At 37.1% G+C, this 21,317-nt stretch overlaps 1 protein-coding gene across 3 annotated transcripts in view; it reads right to left on the minus strand.

The window, feature by feature from the left end:
* The window catches only part of agap3 (ArfGAP with GTPase domain, ankyrin repeat and PH domain 3), a 148,364-nt gene that overhangs the window by 36,325 nt on the left and 90,722 nt on the right, over positions 1 to 21,317 (minus strand). For all 3 annotated transcript variants that reach the window (XM_026926227.3, XM_026926228.3, XM_026926226.3), the window contains exons 9-11: positions 19,261 to 19,344; positions 12,268 to 12,372; positions 9,718 to 9,889 (exon numbers count right to left, since the gene is read on the minus strand). In XM_026926227.3, the coding sequence (XP_026782028.1) occupies positions 9,718 to 9,889; positions 12,268 to 12,372; positions 19,261 to 19,344 (361 nt within the window). The remainder of the gene's footprint in view (positions 1 to 9,717; positions 9,890 to 12,267; positions 12,373 to 19,260; positions 19,345 to 21,317) is intronic.

A 21,317-nucleotide genomic window follows, 5' to 3' on the forward strand; every position in this document is an offset into this window, starting at 1 on the left:
CTTGGCTACACGTCACTTCACTATTCATATAATATATCCCTGAAATTCATATAGAACCAAATTAAACCTTGCTACGCTTCCATTTGTTGACATTCGAGCCTAATATCAGGATTTCTAATATCACAAGATAAGCAGTGAATTCATCCCCCGCCCCCCCACTGTTAAAAATCACAGCGACTAGCTTGTTCAAAAATTCGAGAATAACTATGCAGATGGCCCACAAAAATAGTCCTGAAGAACTTTTTTTAAAAGCACGTTCTTGGCCATCTGTCTTGATGCACTTCGCAGTTAACTTCTCTGTTTTGTCTTTTGTTTCCTTTCTCTGCCGCTCTCTCTTCCTGTTGCCTCCCTCCATCGCTCTAATTTAGCGAGCACGCTCCTCAGCGTGAGACAGGAGCTCTCTGCCGCTCCCTCCCTCCGAGAGACGCCCTTCCCCTACGGGCACGGCAAGATTAATATTCCTGCGCCCAACAAGATAATTACCGACACTAATTAGACATGATTATGCGAATTTGATACACTTATTACTCCCGCTAATGGCTACGACGCATTAGGCTAACAAGAGCCTGTGCTAGCTGAGGTTTGCTTAGCGCTAGCGCTGAGCGAGGAGACGCCTCGGCACAATCAGGAGCAATTCGTTAGTAATTGAAAGAATAGAGGGTATTCTTACGCCTGTCACTTTCGTAGACATGTAATCACATCCGTATTGTTGACGGGAACGTTTTATTACTTCTGTCATAATATTGCCCCTGACTGCTTCTTTGCGCATCTCTCGCCACATGTTTAAGTGAGAAGGGATGAAATTAAATAAAGCTGCGGTGCGATTATCACTCAGATAGACGCCTCTGCTGCTGGATGCAACTGGTAATTACTGTGTATTGTTTTTACTCTGAACTCCACTCAAAGGAAAAGGATTCGGAGACGACTAGACACTTGCTAACATGCTAGCAAATGTCATCTCTGAGAAACCTTTCACTGATGCTGAAAAGAAAATGGTCTCAAAAATTCGTTCGGACCCTGAAAAGGGGAAATGAAATTTGAAAAATGTGAGGAAAAATGAACCCAATTTCATTTACAATTTTGGAAATGTTTTTTTTTTCTGTCTCGGGGAAAAAACAAAAAAACAAAACAAAACAAAAAAAAAAAAAAAAAAAAAAAAAACAACTCTTGAACCTCAAACTCAAACATATATCTTTGTATGGAATCTAAAAAATGTCTAAAACAAAACATACAAAAACACAAATGAAAAAAGCAACAACAAAATAAACCTTGATTAAAAAAAAAGGAAATGATAAAAAATTTTTAATTCTTGGTAAAAAAAAAAAATATATATTTTTTTAGACTTTTAGAAATGGTAAAATATTGTATATATTTAATAAATATTAATATATATATAATATTCTAAGTCTCAAAATGAAACAAAAAGCAAACCACCGCCACCAACAAAAAACAACCTTGAAAAGGAAAAATGTTTTTTTTTTTAAATTCTGATTTTAAAAAAAAACCTTAAACTTTGAATAAAAACAATAAAAAGAATATTGTATATATATTTTTTTAACTTGGAAAAAAACTCGAACTTGTTTAAAAAAAAAAACAAACATTACACGTCAGCTTGAATAGGTAGAAAGCTAACACCAGAGAAAGTCATCTTGATTGTGTGTGAAAGGAACGCTCCATATACTTGCACTAATCACCTACAATTAGACAATTACACGATTAGATGATTAGTGATTACAAGGGGGTGGGTGATGTGATAAAAAAAAAAAAAAAAAGATCATATCACGATACTTGAAGCCATTTCTATGATACACTATATGCATCACAATATTTAATGCTTGCCACCAAACTGACAGTAAACTGAAGTGTTGTAATTTAAAAAAAATTAAATAAAAATTAGATAAATGATTTTTTTTATTATGTCTATAAGAAGAAAAAAGGTTCATATTTCACAAATTTAAAATAGTAGAAAACATTACATCAGGTGCTTCCACAGTTTTTAACTGAAAAAGTGTAATATTTATGTGAAGTTACTTAATAATTCTAATATAATATGCTACACTCTAGAAAGTAAAATGTAAATAAGGAACAAAACACTTGGGGGCATGATGGCGGAGTTTCATTTATCACCCTGAAGTTGATCAATTTCCTGTAACAACATGTCGATAGTGTTTTATTCCTCTTAAACGACAGCAATTTGCCAGCAATTAGGATTTTTTTAATTTATTAAACACCAAAATGTACTTTTTATACGGTTACAGTTAGGTTTAATGTTGCGGAACATCTGTGAAACAAGCCACTTACATTAAAGAAGCTATATACAGATGTTCCCTCACGTCTCTTTTTCTCTCTTGACGTTAATAACAAAAAAAAAATGCAGATTGTCAAGCAATGAAACACTCCTCTGTTCTGATGACTCTCCCATGGAGGAAAACCTAACATTACAACTTTAACTTTGTTACAAAGTGACAACATTGGAGACTCCTTCAATAAATGTTAAGTGCACATACCTGACAGAAAACCTCAATTAATTGACAACTTCTGACCAATCAGAATCGAGACTACATGAGTGCTGCCGTGTAATAATGAAAGAATTCATACTTTTTTCCCCTCAGTAGAAAACAAAACAAACAATGAATACATTACAGTGAGACTATGATTGAACTTTCCTGTCTGATGCATTAGAGACGCCACTTTACTAGCTTATATAAATGAAGCAATAGTAATTCAAACTTTACGATTAAGGCAAAAATTGCTGTTTATTTGAGGTCACAAATATGTGAAAATGACTTTTTTTATGATGTGAAATAATGTATGCACTACTTTAACTCGCCAAAAAAAAAGAGAGAGAACAAATAATTGACTAACCTCGCCTCATCTCCATCAGGAATTCAACAATCATCTCTAATTGTCAAATTTGATGCTAATGATTGATGAATTAAACATGTCTCTATCAATTAGTCCCTGGCGAACAATTCTGCATAAAAGGGGAGATAATGTAATTACAAGGAGAGAATAATCAGAGGAAAATACGGGGTAGAGCACTGTACTCGCACCCGCATCGCCACTTCAGACACACAACACCAGGGTTATTAGAACTCCAGAGATAGCAGACTGACACACCGTAACCCCGGACACACGTCTCAGGCCAACACAGACACACGTATATACACACACATACATACCACTGATCATGACCACTACTTTATAACTCACCAGTTCAATTTAATAGTGCACAAAGTGCACACTGTGAAATGTTTTATTCCCCCTAAACTATAGCAATTTGCAAATTATTACAGTTTTTTAAATTAATTAACCAGCAACACGCCATGTTTACAGTTACGTTGAATGTTTGTCCACGGGATGTCCGCAAATCACGCTAGCTCATTACTAGGCTTAGATTACATGGATGGTCCACCATACAAGTCCGTGTCTAAGTGGTTACTATAGAATTGACAACATATTCGAAGGATTACTAATTTAGTATGGATGCTAGTGTAGCTAACAAACAATTGAAAATTTGCATCTGTAAACATCCGCCTCGAACCACATCTCATATTTTAGTAATGCCCCATAGATTTGGTATGGTTTAGGACAGAGTCTTAAGGGAGTCAAGGCCAAGTCAAGACCCAAAATGAAAGCGAGACTGAGTCAGGATCAAGACCGAAAACCACCAAAAAAACTGGCTTTATTCATGCATTGCACCAGGCTGTTTTCTAGAAAAAGAAATTACTATGCGAAAAGGTTGTAATGTGTAATTTCCAACCTGTGACTAGACAAAACTAAAGAAAACACCCCCTTCAACTCAGAATTCCTACTCCCTGAGTTCAGAAAGTGGTGTCAAATCCTTACCATTAAATGAGTTATATGATGTACACTACATGGCCAAAAGTATGTGGACATCTGACCATCACACCCATATGTGCTTGCTGGACATCCCATTCCAGATTTAGTCCCCTTTTGCTGTTATAGTAACCTCCACTCTTCTGGGAAGGCTTTCCACTAGAGTTTGGAGTGTGGCTGTGGGGATTTGTGATCATTCAGATATAAAAGCATTAGTGAGGTCAGGCACTGATGTTGGATGAGAAGGCCTGGGGTGCAGTCAGTGTTCCAGTTCATCATAAAGGTGTTCAGTGGGGTTGAGGTCAGGGATCTGTGCAGGACACTCGAGTTCTTCCACACCAACCTTGGCAAGCCATGTCTTCATGGAGCGTGCTTTGTGCACAGAGGCATTGTCATGCTGGAACAGGTTTGGGTTTCTTAGTTCCAGTGAAGGGAAGTTGTAATGCCACAGCATGCTACATTCTATACAATTGTGTGCTTCCAACTTTGGGGCAACAATTTGAGGAAGAGCCACATATGGGTGTAAAGGTCAGATGTCCACATACTTTTGGCCAGATAGTGTATCTTCTATAAATACAAGTATTTGCTTTAGGTCAATCAACATAACATTGGACACACAACAGCCGGCTGGATTGTTGCTTAACAAAAGGCAAACATGGAGGCATGCATGTACTTTGTAGCTAGAATGCACAGAGGTTGAAAATGACATAATTCTGAGTTCCAACTTCCTATTTCCGAGGTAAGTCTAATGCAGCATTAGTAAATCTAATGTCAAAGACACAAGTCTGAGTACAAATGCCAATATGTCTGAAACAAGTCATTACATAAAAGTCTTCAAACTAAACTCAAGTAGTACCACTTTTTTTAAAAGAATAAAAAGTACTTTATGTTATTTAATTAACACAAAACAATCTAATCTCTGGCAAATTGCTGTAATATAAGAACTTGTGATAGGAAACAACGTCATTCTTTAATTAATAAAAATTGTAATTGTTGATAAACTGCTGTAGCAGAAGAGGAATAAACTGTTTTGTGACATGCATTTATAGGAAAATAATCAACCTCAGGGTGGTAACAGTGCAAAAAATAAAGAAGCAAACACTGGACATGTTTAGCTTGAGTGATTGAGTTGTGGAAAACAAAACGGCATAAAATAGCGTCAAGATTCACAAGAACAAAGCCGGTTCAATCTTGTAGAGGCAAGAATTTAGATGCGATTAGTGAAGAGGACAGATTAGCAGGAGGGGGCGGCCATTTTTTCTCATTCCTCCTTGTTTCTGTGGCTTTTCAGACGGCTGATGAGGCGTGTGGTCACGGGGCCGCGGAGCCCTGACCCCTGAGAGCAACTGCTGCCATTATGTACAAGTGCGGAGGATAATGAGGCGTCCATGCTAATGCAGGAGAAAGGGGAAGAGTGGAGAAGAGACAGAGGGGAAAACCGGGTCGGATTGTCTGCAGCGAGTCTGTATAGTGCATAGTGTGTATCAGGGATGAACGGTCAGAATCATGTTTGACGATGTTAAACAGCATCACTAACACAGTGCTTGTAATTGTAACAAAACGTCCGCTCTGAAAGTAGTTCCGGCTGTAAGTCAAATCACAGGATTGTATTAATGTTATTGGTTCAGGGACTTGTTTGGTTAACGTGTAGTAATAACTAAATTTTTAACAATGCAAAAACATTGATATGGTGAAGATTTCTGTAAAACTTATGGAATGAGTCTCCAGTGTCAGAGCTTTCTAACAGGTACGTACATTTTAAGACACAGGCTTCAAGGAGTTCGCGCTACGTAGGTTTCTCAGTAAGATGACAGGCCGCATTTTTTCGCATTAGTAGTTTCAATTTCAATGTTTTACTCCTCATTTTACGATGTCCAATAATTACTATGACTAATTAACATGAAGCGTTAACGAAGACAAATTAAATTTTTTAAATTAAAGAATTTTTCGCTCGAGGAATTTTTTTGGCAGCTATTGATATGTGAAGTGGGAAAAAAATGCGTAATGTTTTTCATTCCTAAATAAAGTTAAATGTTTAAATTATCATCATCGTTACAGTTTGCTAACAACCATAAAATCCAAACTTTTTACATTCATACTTTGTTAAAATCATTCATACTTTGTTAACACTTTGAGAAATTATGTGGACATCAATGCTATGATTTTGGTATTTCTACAACATTTCACAACATGAAAATCTCAAGGCACGTGTCAATCACGTCTTTATGAGTGTCGTTACTGATAAGGCGCTTATGAGCTGAACACTGAGATGACACCATCTCACAAACGAATGCAGTTCGAGGCAGCGCTCTCAGCACTCAGGCAGACGTCATTGATTAAGGCTGAATGGCAGGACTATTATCACTTTGCTATCGCGTATCTGTCTGTGGTGACACAAGCGAGGCGTCGTATTTAAAAACGGTTCCGGTGAGTACTTAGCAGAAAGATTAGGATGGGCCCCGTGTAGACAGACTCCTTTTTACTCCGTGGACACATGCGTTCATTCATTTAGCCTCCCGTCGTGTTCCTTCTCTATCTTTCAAACGCCTCCCTTCCACCACCCTTCCAAAGCATCCCTAATGGTCTTCAGCAGTTCTGTGTGTGTGTGTGTGTGTGTGTGTGTGTGAGGAGGGGGGGGATGAATTACAGGCGAAAGGGAACGACAGCGCTCAGCTAGAGTGCCATGAATGAAAAATTACCCCTTTGTTCGCTCGCATCAATTGCATGCCTAATGAAATCAAAATCAGATTGCATAATCAAGTGTAGGGCCCGGACTCGGGCGGAGAGCCACCGCGAGCCGCAGCCTTCTCTCGAGTGGAAATTAACACCAGCTCAGACACATCGAGAAGGGGGGCCAAAAAAAAGGCACTGGTGCAAAGAGATCGGGGGAAAAAAAAAAAAAAAAAAGAGTTTAACACTAGAATTAGTGCTTCCAAAACTAAAATTTTCATAGAAACACTTTTCACTGTTCACCTGTTACTCACCTATCAGGCATTTATTAAAACATGCTTCCATAAACAACAGGGCGTGTTGTTACAGAAAAACGATCAACGCTCATTTATTCTCCAATAACAGCACATCCCAAAGTGTTTTATATCTCTCATACCATAAAATGTGCCCGTGCTAAGAGCTTCCACTCACTTCACAACTTTTATAAGTAGTTTATAGTTAATTATGTGTTGAACATCGTCAACGTCAACACTGCAGACTCCTTACAGTCTCCTTACAGATACCTTCACCATATCAATGATTACACAAGCGTATGTCCATCCATATTAATCCACACCAATTGTGACCCATCGGATTGTGAGAATTCAATAGCACTCTGGTTTGATCATTTCTTTTCGCATATTGTTAAAACGACATGTCTAAGTTATTTTTATCACAAATATAAAAAGCAAACAAAATAAAACAAAAACAGGAACTTAATGGACTCGCTCCATGCCTGTGGCTCAATTTCAAATGGAGTGTATGTGTAGGGCACTATGTAGTGTACAAACGCAGGGCCAATACTGTTTTTAAAATCAGTAATAATTTCCCATTGATATTGTTACTGTTCAAAAAAAAAAAGATTATTTTTAACCATTGCTAACATGGGTGATTGGATGAGCGTGTCCTACATTCAGGAGTATGAATAAAGAAGCGTGTGTGTGTGCGCGTGCGTGGTGTCCTAAACAGTATTTGCTCCGCAGGTCAAATATAATTTGATGAGCGCTGTTAAACATGTGATGTGATTAGGAAGCCATTTTGAGGCTTAAAAGGAAAAAAAAAAAAAAAATCCTGTGTGACGAAGAGCTCAAGATGGCAGATTATTAAGTGATGTAAGAATATCTATAATACTTATAAATATCCGAAAGAAAATATGATTTTAACAGCGATTTCTAAACATTTGAGATAAAATCTTTACTTTATATATAAATATATATATATATATATATATAATGCTGAAAAATGAAACGCTGGAAGTAGTGTGTGTGTGTAATTTTATATTATATATATATATATATATATATATATATATATATATATATATGTATATATATATATATATATATATATATATATATATATATATATATATATATAAAATTACACACACACACTACTTCCAGCGTTTCATTTTTCATCGTTACAAATCCACCCCGTCTTTTTGCCCTGTCTGCAGGTTAATCATTAGTCATCTCTCCAAAATCCTCCCAACCCCTGAGCCCTTTCCTGGACACGTCACTGCACACACTTTTCAGACTAATTAAGCCAGGAATCAGGATTTTTTGGACTCGATCCAGAGTGCTGAAATTCCCAGAAGCCCTCTAAGCGCTGACTCTAATGCCACAAAAGCAATTAGCCTGGACGATGCCACAGCTCTGCTCCTAGAGAACCCCTGGCAGACCGCAGATCCCCAACACAACAGAACGTCTAATTTTTATTAATTACTTTTAATGTAAACCCCCTAAATCCAATTACACCTTTCCCTCACCTTGTCTCGGGGGAATTCCCACAAGGGAATACGGAGCAAATGTCTTTATTTCTGCTTGGCTAATGAAACGAAGAGACCCAGCCTCCAAGCCTCAACTGGATCTCAGCATTCAGAAAAGATTTTAAGCATCATAACTCGAAGCATGTGTTATTTTCACACAATAGAATAACTCGGATGAATAAAAACAGGATTTGTCAAGAAATAAAAAGATAGCGAGCATTCCATTGTGTATCACTCTAGGAAAATAATCAACGGCAGGATGGTGTGATGAGTTACAGTTACAGTGTGGAGGTGTTTATTCCTTGATACCATTTAAATGTTGTGGAACTTGAGACTCCTTCCATAACTGTTAAATAAACATCACCTTACAGAAAGCTTTATCATATCAACAATTATACGTTTTGTTGTCTTTTCTAATTATTTTCCCTTAAAAAAAAAAGTGGGTGTGTCTCAATATGTGGGCATTTCTCAATAATGGGAGTGTTAGCCGACATTACTAACAAGAAAATCGTTGCAGGCAAATATAATATTGCCACAAAATTGTTACCATACATATCAATAAATGAGAAGGCAAATTTTTTTCCAGATAAGAAAATCTGGAAGCAGTTCCGTTTTTTAAAGAACAAACAGATCAGAGTCCTGCCCCTTGTTTTCTATTAGCGCTATTGTTTAAGACAGATGATTGTAAATTCACAGGTCAAAGTTCATCTAGCAGCAAATGTTCGTCTTTCACGTCCTTTCACCTTTTTTTAATGGGTGAATTTCTTTCATGTTCTGTTTGATCGCTGTTTTAGCTGAAAAAAGCAATAAAGCGTCGTTTGCAGGCGTCTCCAAAAAGGGGCCAAAATGTGTACACCTTAAATGCTGGCACCTCTGCCATTAATGGATGCGATTGGCTATGACCAAAGTTAGCTAGCAGACGCTGCTGAGTGTTTATCAAAGTTTCAGCGTCAGCTAGCTAAATTATCCAGCTAGCCAGATGTTTTACAATGCACTGAGATGTCTGTTAGACATTTTTCACAAGTCATGGGCAAACATTTTTTGCTCTGTGCAGGTCACTTCAAAAATAAAAATGGATATACAGTGATATGCCATTACAATTTCAAGTTAAAATAATACTTTTTATTAGCTTCTTAAGCTTGGACCTCCTTTGATTGACTTATTCCCAATGGCATGATAGTTCTGGAAAGTTCCGGAAAGAGCTATTCCAGGGCAAAGGTCATGGTCAGATGTTCGAGCTTCTGTCCACCAGTTAAAAATGATATTAACTTTATGATACTTTTGGAAAATTGGACTTGGAATGCAAAAATACAAGGTATTTCTTCTTGGTTCAGAAGTCTAGAAGGAGAGAAATAGGCTCTCCTGTATTCAGTCCTGTATAAAGAGCTGTATACACTCACCTGTTGCTCCGATGCCGAGCTGAAGCGTGCTCCTGTCCTTGCTTAAACCGTTGCTTTTGGGGCTAGCAGTCGGTGCTACCGTAGCCACAGCCCGGGGCGGCCTTTTCCCAGGCACTTTGACCGTCGTCCGGAGCAAATCGATCTCTTTCCCATGAACATTCTGCATGTAATCCTTATAATAAAAAAAAAACAAGAAACAAAGCAATCTGTTTCAAGAGCTTACAAATTGGGTTGGGGAGTTGAGAACTTCGCCAGCAATTTGTACAAAAATTGAGCAGTTAGGTCACAAGCAAGTAGCAGTCATGATTGCTTTTTAAATATCCCACTTCCACCCAAAAAAAAAAAAACCCACACAATTAACTTCACCTGCATCTCTGCTTTGGCAGATTAGCAGAATTAGCGCTAATGATCTCAAATAGGCTCATTCCCATTTAAATCTGGCCATTCCATTTGGATGGGGTGTTTGCACCAACTCAAATGGGCTAAGCCAAGGTGAAAATCACCCTGATCAGCAGAAAAAAAGGAAGAAAAAAACCCACAACAACAACAACAAAACAAAACGTGCAGAAATGCCGGCCCCTGAAAAGCCTCCCGCCAACTCCGCTGCGTTTTTACTGCGCACCATAAAGCACTAATTTCTTCAAAAGCCTCGCTGCTAATTACCCAGTGAGCGCTCTCATTTCACTTTATTGCAGGAATTAACAGCCAGTTCGAGGCGCAGAAAGCTATTAAGATGTGTGATTAAGCCATATTCAATTAGTTTCTGCAAACAATTTAATTGATGTAGCAGACAGAATTAACAGAAGGGGATTGTGGGACGGCTCTGTTGGCTGCAATGCAAAATTAAACAGTTTCTCTCTCTTTCTTTTTCTCTCTCTCTCTCTCTCTCTCTCTGTCTGTCTCTCTCGCTCTTGCTCTGCACCCACACTGCAGTTAAATGGTGTGAGTAACTTATGGAACTTGCGTGGAAGCACAAGCCACAGGTGTCCAGAAGCTAATAGCTTCCACACAAAGTAATGATGCTCGAGCCGAAAGCCGCCTGTCGTGTACAGTACATCACCCGAGTGCACGATCGCAACTGATTCAAGAGATATTCATTTCTATATCCACGCTCTAAAACTTAAAATTATGATTTCATGACTCAGGTTTGGCAGTTGCTCCATTAACAATGGGAGTTTAACACTGAATCTCATGTATACCTCTTACTACACTGGCACCTAAAATATAAACAAACCTTTACGTTCAGTCACTTTTTCAGTCCTGTCTTATAAGCTTTACAATTTCTGCTGCTGTCAGTATGAAATATTATGCTATTTCTAAAATTAAAAAGAAGATTTAAAAAAAAAAAAAAATTTTATATTCTGTATAAGTATTATAAGTATTTTATAAGCTGATAGCTAATCAAAGTGGGTGGAACGTGTATTGTTAAATTGACAAATTTGTAGTGATTAATGTAATTATCACTATTAGAATCTTTTCAGACTAGTATTAGATATTTACTGAATATTTATCTTCTTATAGTTTCATATGTTTAACATATTACAGATTTTAAACTGTATTTTTTGTAGTTTCGCAATTGCATTTAGTTTTATTCTACATTTTATTATTATTATTATTATTATTATTATGTGGGCTGTCAAATGCAATATGATTATCACTAATGTGCTGGTTCCAGTATTTTCTACCCGCTGAGTTTTCTGGTTTAATGAAATGTGCTTGTTTTCAAAGCAGCTGAAAAACTTCCTATCCCGAGAACTCTGCATAAGAGAAGTCTGGCAATGTCGGAAGCGTGAACTGCACTTAGGTCATTTTAATATCCCAGAAACTCAACTTCGACATGCGCATAAACAGTGTCTGAATGCGCGAACTTTCCCTGTGTTAATATTGACGCAACTTAAGTTGCTGGTTAAGTCGCCAATTCTGAAAGACTACACCACTGAGAAAAAGAAACATATACAAGTTTTCTGTAAGACATTGGTTTATGGAAGGAGTCTCCAGTTTCAGGAAGTCTTCCAAGTCTTTGCACTTTTGCGGTTTCTCGATAACATGAAAAAGTGTATTTTTTTGTCTTATCAACTTCAAGAGTCTGGCGAAGGAGCAACACTTTACAACTCTTTATAACAAGTGATAACAGAAACTAATGTGTTAAATAGATAAAAAGTACAATGTGACATTCATTAACTACTCAAAACTTGTAATCGTTGGCCAACTGCTGTGGTGTAGGACAAATAAAACACCTCAGGATGTCCTGTTATATCTAATATACTATAATTACATTTATTATTATTATTAACTTAGAAAAAGTACAACGTTAGCATTACTTTTGCCAATTGTTGATTAAGAATACAGCCTTGGCTTCTAAATGGTTTTCCGCATTTAGTAAAGCTGAACAGTATAATTTTTCAGAAAACTGAAATAAAACCAAAACCATTTGATAAGCAGGTGTCCTGTTTTAGCAATTCTGTTTGGTTTTATATCCAACAAATTTGAAATCCATCACATAATCATGCGTGAATGTTCATTTCTAGACAGGAAGTGGTTGTCACTCACGTGTAAGCTGGGATGATAGGTGAGGACGCCGTTGTCGCACAACGTGACGTACTTCTTTTTCCACTCTTTATTTAGCGATTTGCCGCTCCTCTTTAACAGAATGCCCTGCGAGATGCAAGCAGACAAGGACAAAAGAACTGTGATTAACTTCACCAAATGAATTTTTAATTCAGTATAAACACACTCATCAAGAGTTTGTCGTTAAATAAAAGCGATACATGTGTAATTTGAGATTTTTGGGCAAAAAACCAACAAAAAACAGATACAATAAATCTCATACACAACGAGTGGTATTTTGAGCTTAAAACATATAGACATGTAATTATTGGCACCCCCAAGATTCACATTTGCTAGCATGCTCCATAAAAGCTTCCACAAATGAGGAGAAATAACAAAAATATTAGATTTTATTCCAAGTGTGACAATGTACGTATCCCTTATTAGTCAATATACTTGTCTTTAAAAGAAAAAAGAGTTATATTTGAAATTCAGCATTACTTCCGAGGAAATTAAATACAACAAATTATTTCTGACATGGCTCTTGAATCTGATAATAAGTGTTAGGATAAAAGGATGATTATTTGGACTGTTCAAGATAGGATTATATTTGTTCAAAAAAATGACACTTTAAATTAAATTTAATTTATTCAACTACGGTATATGATTTTAAAAAGCTGCTAAAGACATTTTTTTCTAAACTATTTTTGTTATTTCTTCCATTTTAATAGTTTTTTTTTTTTTAAACTATTTTTTCCCCATTTTTATGATTTAATATATTTGAATTTTCTTTCCAGCAGTATTTTTAAGATTTCTTGTTCTAATTCTCATTTTCTTTCAAACTCTATTTTTATGATTTATTTTATTTAAATTGTTTTCTTTCATACTTTTTATCTATTTTATGATTTCTTCTACTTTGGTTGTTTTTTTTTCATTCAATCTCTAGTTTTCATGATTTCTTCTGCCTTATTTTTATTCATACTCTACTTTAATGAGTTCTTGTTTTTTTAAAAAAACTGAAGAAGGATTTCTTCTATATAAATTTTCTTTTTTGATTTCTTCCATACTTTATGATTTCTTCCATTTTAATTTCTTTCAAACTCTATTTTAATGAATCATTCTGAAATTTTTTTTTTACTTCATAATCTAATTTTCATGATTTCTTCTTCTTTATTTTTGTGTATCAAACTATATGATTTTACAAAATGATCTTATTTAATTTCTTTCTTAGAAACTATTTTTTTTTAAAGATTTCTTCTGTTCTTGTCTATTATTATTATTATTATTATTATTGTTATTATTATTAATAGCTGCACCATTTACTATACCTCGGCTGCTACTTTTACTCATGCACATATCAATCCCCTGAGCTCAATCCAAAAGGAAGGCTAAATCCTAAATCCTATTTGTGTCGAGTCTCCCTCTGTATGCATGAGCCTGGGGTGTCGGCGCTGAACTCAAGCAGACCTTTGCGAGCTCAGGATTAGTCTGTGTGATCCAAGCTTCTTCAAAGCCCCTAGATTGTTCCCTTATCACCCCCTCGGCTCACCAGGACAAACAAAGCAAGGCTGCAAGCCTGAGGGGGCCAAACGTGAGTGTGAGGGGGGTCTGAGGGCTAATCAGGGGGATTAGGGCAGATTTCATGTGCTGTTTAACACTTCAAGTGAGATCTCTGGGCCTGTGTGTGTGTGTAGCTTAGCTGTTTTAACAGGCTAGGAAGGGGGTCGACTCACAGGAACTGCTCATTAGGAGTCGACCTGGGGTCAACTGGGCATTAGGGTATTTATCACACAATCACACCTAATCCTCACATCACACACTTCCACTGATCTCTCCATTCTTCTCCTGACCTCCCTACACATTTAATGCTAAATAACAGACATTCTCAATAATATAACCATCACGGCTACATCAGCTTTCTCAGTCTGCTAATGATGCAAATGGATTAACATTTTTTTTTTTTTTTTTGGCACATTTTGGAGTAGTGTAGTAAAAACACATACGAGAACGAGAAAAGGGTTTGAAGTGATTTGTAACTGAATTAAATGACTGTTGTATTTTATTTCATGTAATCGATAAAAAAGGTGCTGGGTGATAGGACTATAAAATATTGATATTGTGATAAGATGATGTTTTCTGAGATATCATTCTGAGAATGTGGGTATCATTATTTCTTTTATAACTTTTTTTTTTTAAATGTTCTGGAAACACTTGAATTGATGTTAATGTCTCCTATTTTAAAACTGTAAATAATAATAATAATAATAATAATAATTATTATTATTATTATTATTATTATTATTATTATTATTATTTAATTATATAATTATATTATATTACCCCCCCCCAATCAATAATTTATTTTTGTAGACATGTGAAAAACGTGGATATTTTTGATCTGATTTAATTGAATACGATTGCTCGACATCCAAAAGAACATTCTGCTAAGAAGCCCCTTTAAAGCCGCAATCAGGACGCGTTGCACCTGCCAGGTGTTTCAGTGCCACATGTTTACCTCCTTCCCTGTTGATAAGGTGTTTTTTTAAACTTCAATTGCGTTAGTTGTTAATAAGTGTTATAAGTGTTAATGAGCCTACAACCTTTACATATATATATTATATACACATATATAAGGTGTAGGCTGTCTACCCTAAAGTATGTAGCTCCACCCCTTCCAAGTGTGAAAAGTGTCCACACTTCATTTTTTTTTTTATCCCTAGCAGTTCTAGTATATCATCCAGTATTGTTTATCGATGTGTAAAAAGTGAAAAACAGCATGACAGACTAAGGAGAAGACAAGAACCTATTGCAGTTTAATTTTACAAAATAATGTTAGAAAATAAAGTGATGTAATGATATATTTTATGTGAAACTATGGCACACTGCCTAATTTCTACATTGCTGTATTTGGAAAAAGTTCACTGTGGAAAGCTGCTGAAGCAGATTAATGACGTTAATGACCTGTCTGTAGATTCTGTCTATTGTGTTTTTGTCATGGAAAAGTCGGGCAGGTCAGTTCTTGACTGGAACTTCAATCAAACAAACTTTGTTTAATAAAGAAAAGTTTATATAACAGCCCAAAGAAGTTTAAAAAAAAAAAACTCAATACATACAACTTTAAAAACAAAAAAGTAAACAAAAACTCATAGTATAAAAGTATAATCCCCCCAAAACAAACCTAAAAACAAAAAACAAACAAACAAAATTAACAAACAAAAAATATAAAAAAACAAACCCCCAAAATCAAAACAAAAAATTAATAAAAACAAAAAACAAACAAAAAAGCCCCAAACACCAGCATATCAACAAAAACAACCCAAAAGACAAACAAAAACTGCAAAAAAAAAAAAATTGCATGAATTATTTTGTAATTTGTATGTATTCATCCATATTTATTTAAGCTTTGCTCTAGGTCTGTATTTACACACATTGTTCACTATATCTGTAGTAAACAATCCAGAGAATCCACTTTTCTTCTCTTATGGCCCAAATAAAAAGTGTCTACATCCTGTCAGGAGACAGAGGGAGGGAGAGAGAGGGAAGGAGAGATGAGGAGAGAGGAGGAGAGAGGGAAGGAGAGGGGAGGAGAGCTGGGCTCTTACTGGCGATAAGCACAAAAGCTCAGTGTTGACAGCTTTTCCGTGTCGCCCCTGAGCTTTGTTGGCCTTATTTACCATTTTTACAGATGGGTGTGTGTGGTGAGTTTGTGGGGGGGGGAGGGGGGGGGGGGGGGGGTTTAGCCCAAAGTGTGTAATTTGCCCAGTGGGAGGCAATTATAGTCCCATTGGCACTTTGATCTTCCCGATTGTGCATTTGACTGGCCGAGCAATCAGGCCCATTGAAAGGTGTCCCACCATGACCACCTTCTCTCTTTCTCTCTCTCATCTCTCTTTCTCCAGTGGCTCAATGCAGTCCCGCCGCGTACAATGACACTTCTTAAGAGGGATTATCTTGAAAGGATGAGTGTAATTGATATACAGTGGCAGGGAAAAGGCCTGGGGTAAGTGGTGGGAAGAACTTCTGACCTCCTTGTCAAATGTTTCAGTGGTATAATGCTTTTACACCAGTGTACAAATGATTAATATCATGTGATGACGGTGACAAACACGTACTGTTACTGATCTGTACAGAACCTTTCCCCCTTTTTATTTAAAACAATTTGAAGACATCTTTACTCCTTCCACTTTGGGTTTTACTTTCATAATTACGTTATTGTTTCTATAGCAATCACTCATTCACAGGGACATCTATGGCAGATGCCACATAATCGAAGGATAATAATCACCTTTTCAAAAAAAGTGTTGTTATTTAACAAAGAAAATGTGATTGTTGATATGGTGAAGTTTCCTGTAAGGAGGTGTTTATTTCACATTTATGGCAGGAGGCCATAGTTTTCCGTCATCTTCAGGATGGAGGAGGTTATGCGTTGCAGTTTCTTGGTAATATGACAAGCAGGGTTTTTTTTTGTCTTATTAACTTCAAGAAAGAGAAAACTGATATATACTAAAAGGTAAGTGATAACAGAAACTAACTAACGGATAAAAAGTATTACATGCCATACTTTATTAAATAAAAATTGTAATCAGTGGCAAGCTGCTGTGGTATCAGAGGAATAAAACACTTCAGGACATGCGGTTATTGGAATATAATCAACTTCAGGGTGGTAAGAGGATGGTTTCCTTTAATACTTTTTGTATTGTGTGTGAAAGTTTTTTTTTAATGAATTCTACATTTCTATTGCCGTCATATCAGAAGGTTAGGATGGAGAGCACAATTTTCTACTACTAAGGTACCAGTTCTGGTTCATAATCTCAAACTGTTCTCCAAACAGTTATCCACCACAAAAGCCCAAATCTGGGGCAGCGCCCTTAGTTGATGCTGGTCTGAAATCAAGACTCGGTGATGTCATGGGCTTGGCGGCAATGTAATTTTGTTGCCATGACAACACCACAAGCAACTCAAGTGTTATTTTGACAATTATCATTGGGGAAAAAAAGCCATCAAAATTAATATCCCGATGGTGAATTAATGGTCTGAGGAAGATATAACCACTTTCCTGGCAATTCCAACAAATTACATGGGAGATACTTTGCTAATGCTAGTGCTAACAGAACTTTTTCTAAGCAGCTACAGACTCACGGGTAAAAGCAATAAATATGTATATCTCATCTTGGGTGTAGCTCTTGTCCGTGTATAGAAACAAAGATCTGACTTTGTTAAAATACCAACGCTAGATGTACAACTGTTTAAAATTCTCCATGACCATTATAACACTAATGGCTTTATTCTTGACATCATAGTTCGACTTTTAAACTCAGAATCCCAGCAGGTTATTAAAGGTTTACTGGTCACTCTTAATTTTTTTCCTATTATGTAGCCAGAGGTAAATAGAAGTCAGTGTTGTGTGTGATCTGTGTGAATTTGTCAGTGATGTGAATTTTTTTTTAAATCTGAGAACATTGTGCCCCTTTAAAGCCGCAATCAGGACGTGTTGCACCTGCCAGGTGTTTCAGTGCCACATGTTTACCTCCTTCCCTGTTGATAAACTCTGTACTTATCTTGAAACAGCTGTGCTGCAGTTTCAGGAACTCCTGAATCTGACACTGCACTACCATCCTGTGGCCAACAAGAAACGCCTCACTCATCATAATCCGACACCGCACTACCATCCAGTGGCTACCAAAAGCTCCTAACTCCTTGTAATCGGACACTCCTTGTAATCTGACCCTGTACTACCATCCAGTGGCCACCAAGAAACTCCTGACTCCTTGTAATCTGACACTGTACTACCATCTTTTGGCTACCAAAAGCTCCTAACTCCTTGTAATCGGACACTGTACTACCATCCAGTGGCCACCAAAAAGCTCCTAACTCCTTGTAATCTGACACTGCACTATCATCCAGTGGCCACCAAAAGCTCCTGACTCCTTGTAATCTGACACTTCACTACCATCCAGTATACACCAAGGAACTCCTGACTCCTCATAATGTGACACCATACTACCATCCAGTGCACACCAAGAAACTCCTGACTCCTTGTAATCTGACCCTGTACTACCATCCAGTGGCCACCAAGAAACTCCTGACTCCTTGTAATCAGACACTGTACTACCATCCAGTGGCCACCAAGAAACTCCTGACTCCTTGTAATCTGACACTGCACTATCATCCAGTGGCCACCAAAAGCTCCTAGCTCCTTGTAATCTGACACCGCACGACCATCCATTGGCCAACAAGAAACTCCTGACTCCTTGTAATCTGACACCATACTACCATCCAGTCGCCATCAAGAAACTCCTGACTCCTTGTAATCTGACACTTCACTACCATCCAGTATACACCAAGGAACTCCTGACTCCTCACAATGTGACACCATATTACCATCCAGTGCACACCGAGAAACTCCTGACTCCTCATAATCTGACACTGCACTACCATCCAGTGGCCACAGAGAAACTCCTGACTCCTCATAATCTGACACCATACTACCATCCAGTGCACACCAAGGAACACCTGAATCCATGTACTCTAACACTGCATTACCATCCAGTGACCAACGAGAAACTCCTGACTCCTCATAATCTGACACTGCACTACCATCCAGTGGCCACAGTGAAACTCCTGACTCCTTGTAATCGGAAACTGCACTACCATCCAGTGGCCACAGAGAAACTCCTGACTCCTTGTAATCGGACACTGCACTACCATCCAGTGTACATCAAGGAACTCCTAACTCCTCAAAATCTGACTCTGCACTACCATCCAGTGGCCATGATGTGAAAGGCTGTTCAATTAAAACTCATTTCTACATTACAAACATTGAAGCACAATTTTACAGAATTTGAAACTGATACTGAATTCGTACCTGATATTTTTAACCTGGCTGCTTGGACCCTGCTGATGAAAGGTGTTTTCTGTTTTTCCCGTGCTGCGTGTGTGTTGAGTGTGTTACTCACCGGCATGCGGTATGAGGTGTGTGAGGTGAAGTGCACTCACCTGTTTGATGGGAATGGCCCTCCCACTGCCTATGCTGTCTGTTTTACACTCAGCGCTCTTTGCCTGCTCACTGGCTTTCCGCGACTGCAAAGAAACAAAACAAATCGATCAGCACAACAGAAAAACCCACCACAAGACGTGGACGTGAAAGGGGCAGGTGTAATGTGTGTGAGTGTGTATGATGTATATGTGGTGGGGTGTGTGGATGAAAGAGGGGGCAAAAAATGTTGCAAAAAAAAAGATTTTTTTAAAAAGAAAAAGAAAAAAAGAAAAAGAGCGCACAAGCCAAACAGCGCAACAGACAGCAGCACACTGAGCGTGCAGTATAAAAATACACAAAATACACACAGACAGGACACACACAACAATTATATATACACACAAAAACCTTTTTTTTTCCAAACGTTTTGGCACCTTTCAGATTATCACCATAGTCATTAACAAGACCAGATAAACATATTCATAAATAAATTCAATTTTTTAAATTGAACTTTTTAAAAAAAAGTTTATTTACTCCACGTCTTCTCTAACGGCATCTCCCTGCAAACAGACCTGAAACTCTGCTAGCAACTTTCAAAAACAATCAAGGAAGTAACAAGGTTAGGGTTAGACAATAAAAAAGCACTCTTTAAACAAATTAGAGCATCAACATGATGAAAAAAATTGACATATTTTAGAGTTGGATCCTGGAGACGTCCCTGGAAAAGGGGGTAAATGTTAAGAAGCATGTTAATTATTATATTATATTTTTATACCAAAAAATACCAAGAATGTACAACCTCCCCAGAAAAAAATAAATAAATAAAAAGAAGAAAAATTATATCACATACACACGTTATGAGTCTTCACACACACCAGACAAACAAGATGAAAGACGCTCATTCGCAAAATGGATATTGGAAATATCAAAAGAGAAACAAGAGTCCAAGCACACACAACACAATCATATTAATTTTTAAAATTTTATTAATCTTTTTTTTGTTTTATATATATATATATTTATGTACAGACACCATACAAATCAAGTCACAGGTTCACTTGGAAAGAATCGGCAGGCCGAACCACACGGTGCAGATCCGACGAGGACGACAGAGGCGCTGTTTTTTTTTTTCTTTAATAGATATACTCATATATCTATAGAATATACTTTCTATTGAATACCATTGGTAAATAAATTTCAATACAAGATATACGGCAGTCTATAGTTTTTTTTTCATCTGTTATTATCATGGTCATAGAAATGACTGTAACAGTTTATCCTTCCACAGCTTTCTGAGAAAACAGTTAATAAATAAATAAAATGAACAAAGAATTAAATTAAATAAAAAAACAAACTAGATTAGACACTACATTCATACAAATCAGTGCAATCCACACCATTTTATTTCTCAGTTTATAATCCCTATGCTCTGTTTTATGAAGGCCTTCATAAGATTTTTTCACACTCCAGCTTAAGAGCATGTGAACAAAGTCTGAGAAAAAGGCAAAAAAACCCCACAACAAAACAAAAAAACCCCGCAATGCCTCATTGATCACAGTTGGCATTACATTTGGCTGGATTTGAGTTCGGACGCACGACTTCATGCCGAGTGTTAAAAAAAAAAAAAAAAAAAAAATCCCATTATGTTTGCGTTCATTTTCCAAGACGACTTTGTCACCAGCATCCAAAAGAGGAGTGTGAAAAATTTTTTCCCTATCCACTGTCAATCATATTGCATCACCCACGTCGTCTACTTTGAAAACGAGACAAGGTGAAACCGATCCAAAAAGAAAAGAATAGAGAAAGCAGGGAAAAAAGAAGAGGAAACGCAAAACAAACAGATAGTATCTTGGCACGTCTTTTAGAGTCCTTGCTTGCGGCAAAAAAGGCATCGTGATGTCATGAGTTCAGTCCTTGTTGGGGATTAAAAAGCGTCCGAGGAGAAATGAGAAAGCATTCGAATACGCGGAAAGGGGAGGGGCCTCAAGCCGAATCAGTTCAATGCGATTTAATGAGGTTCGTACATTTAAAGTTTAAGAGTCTTTAACTGGCTGGCATGGGACATGTCCAAGAAAGC

Source organism: Pangasianodon hypophthalmus, chromosome 1, assembly GCF_027358585.1.
Source record: "Pangasianodon hypophthalmus isolate fPanHyp1 chromosome 1, fPanHyp1.pri, whole genome shotgun sequence".
In the NCBI taxonomy this organism is placed as follows: Eukaryota; Metazoa; Chordata; class Actinopteri; order Siluriformes; family Pangasiidae; genus Pangasianodon; species Pangasianodon hypophthalmus.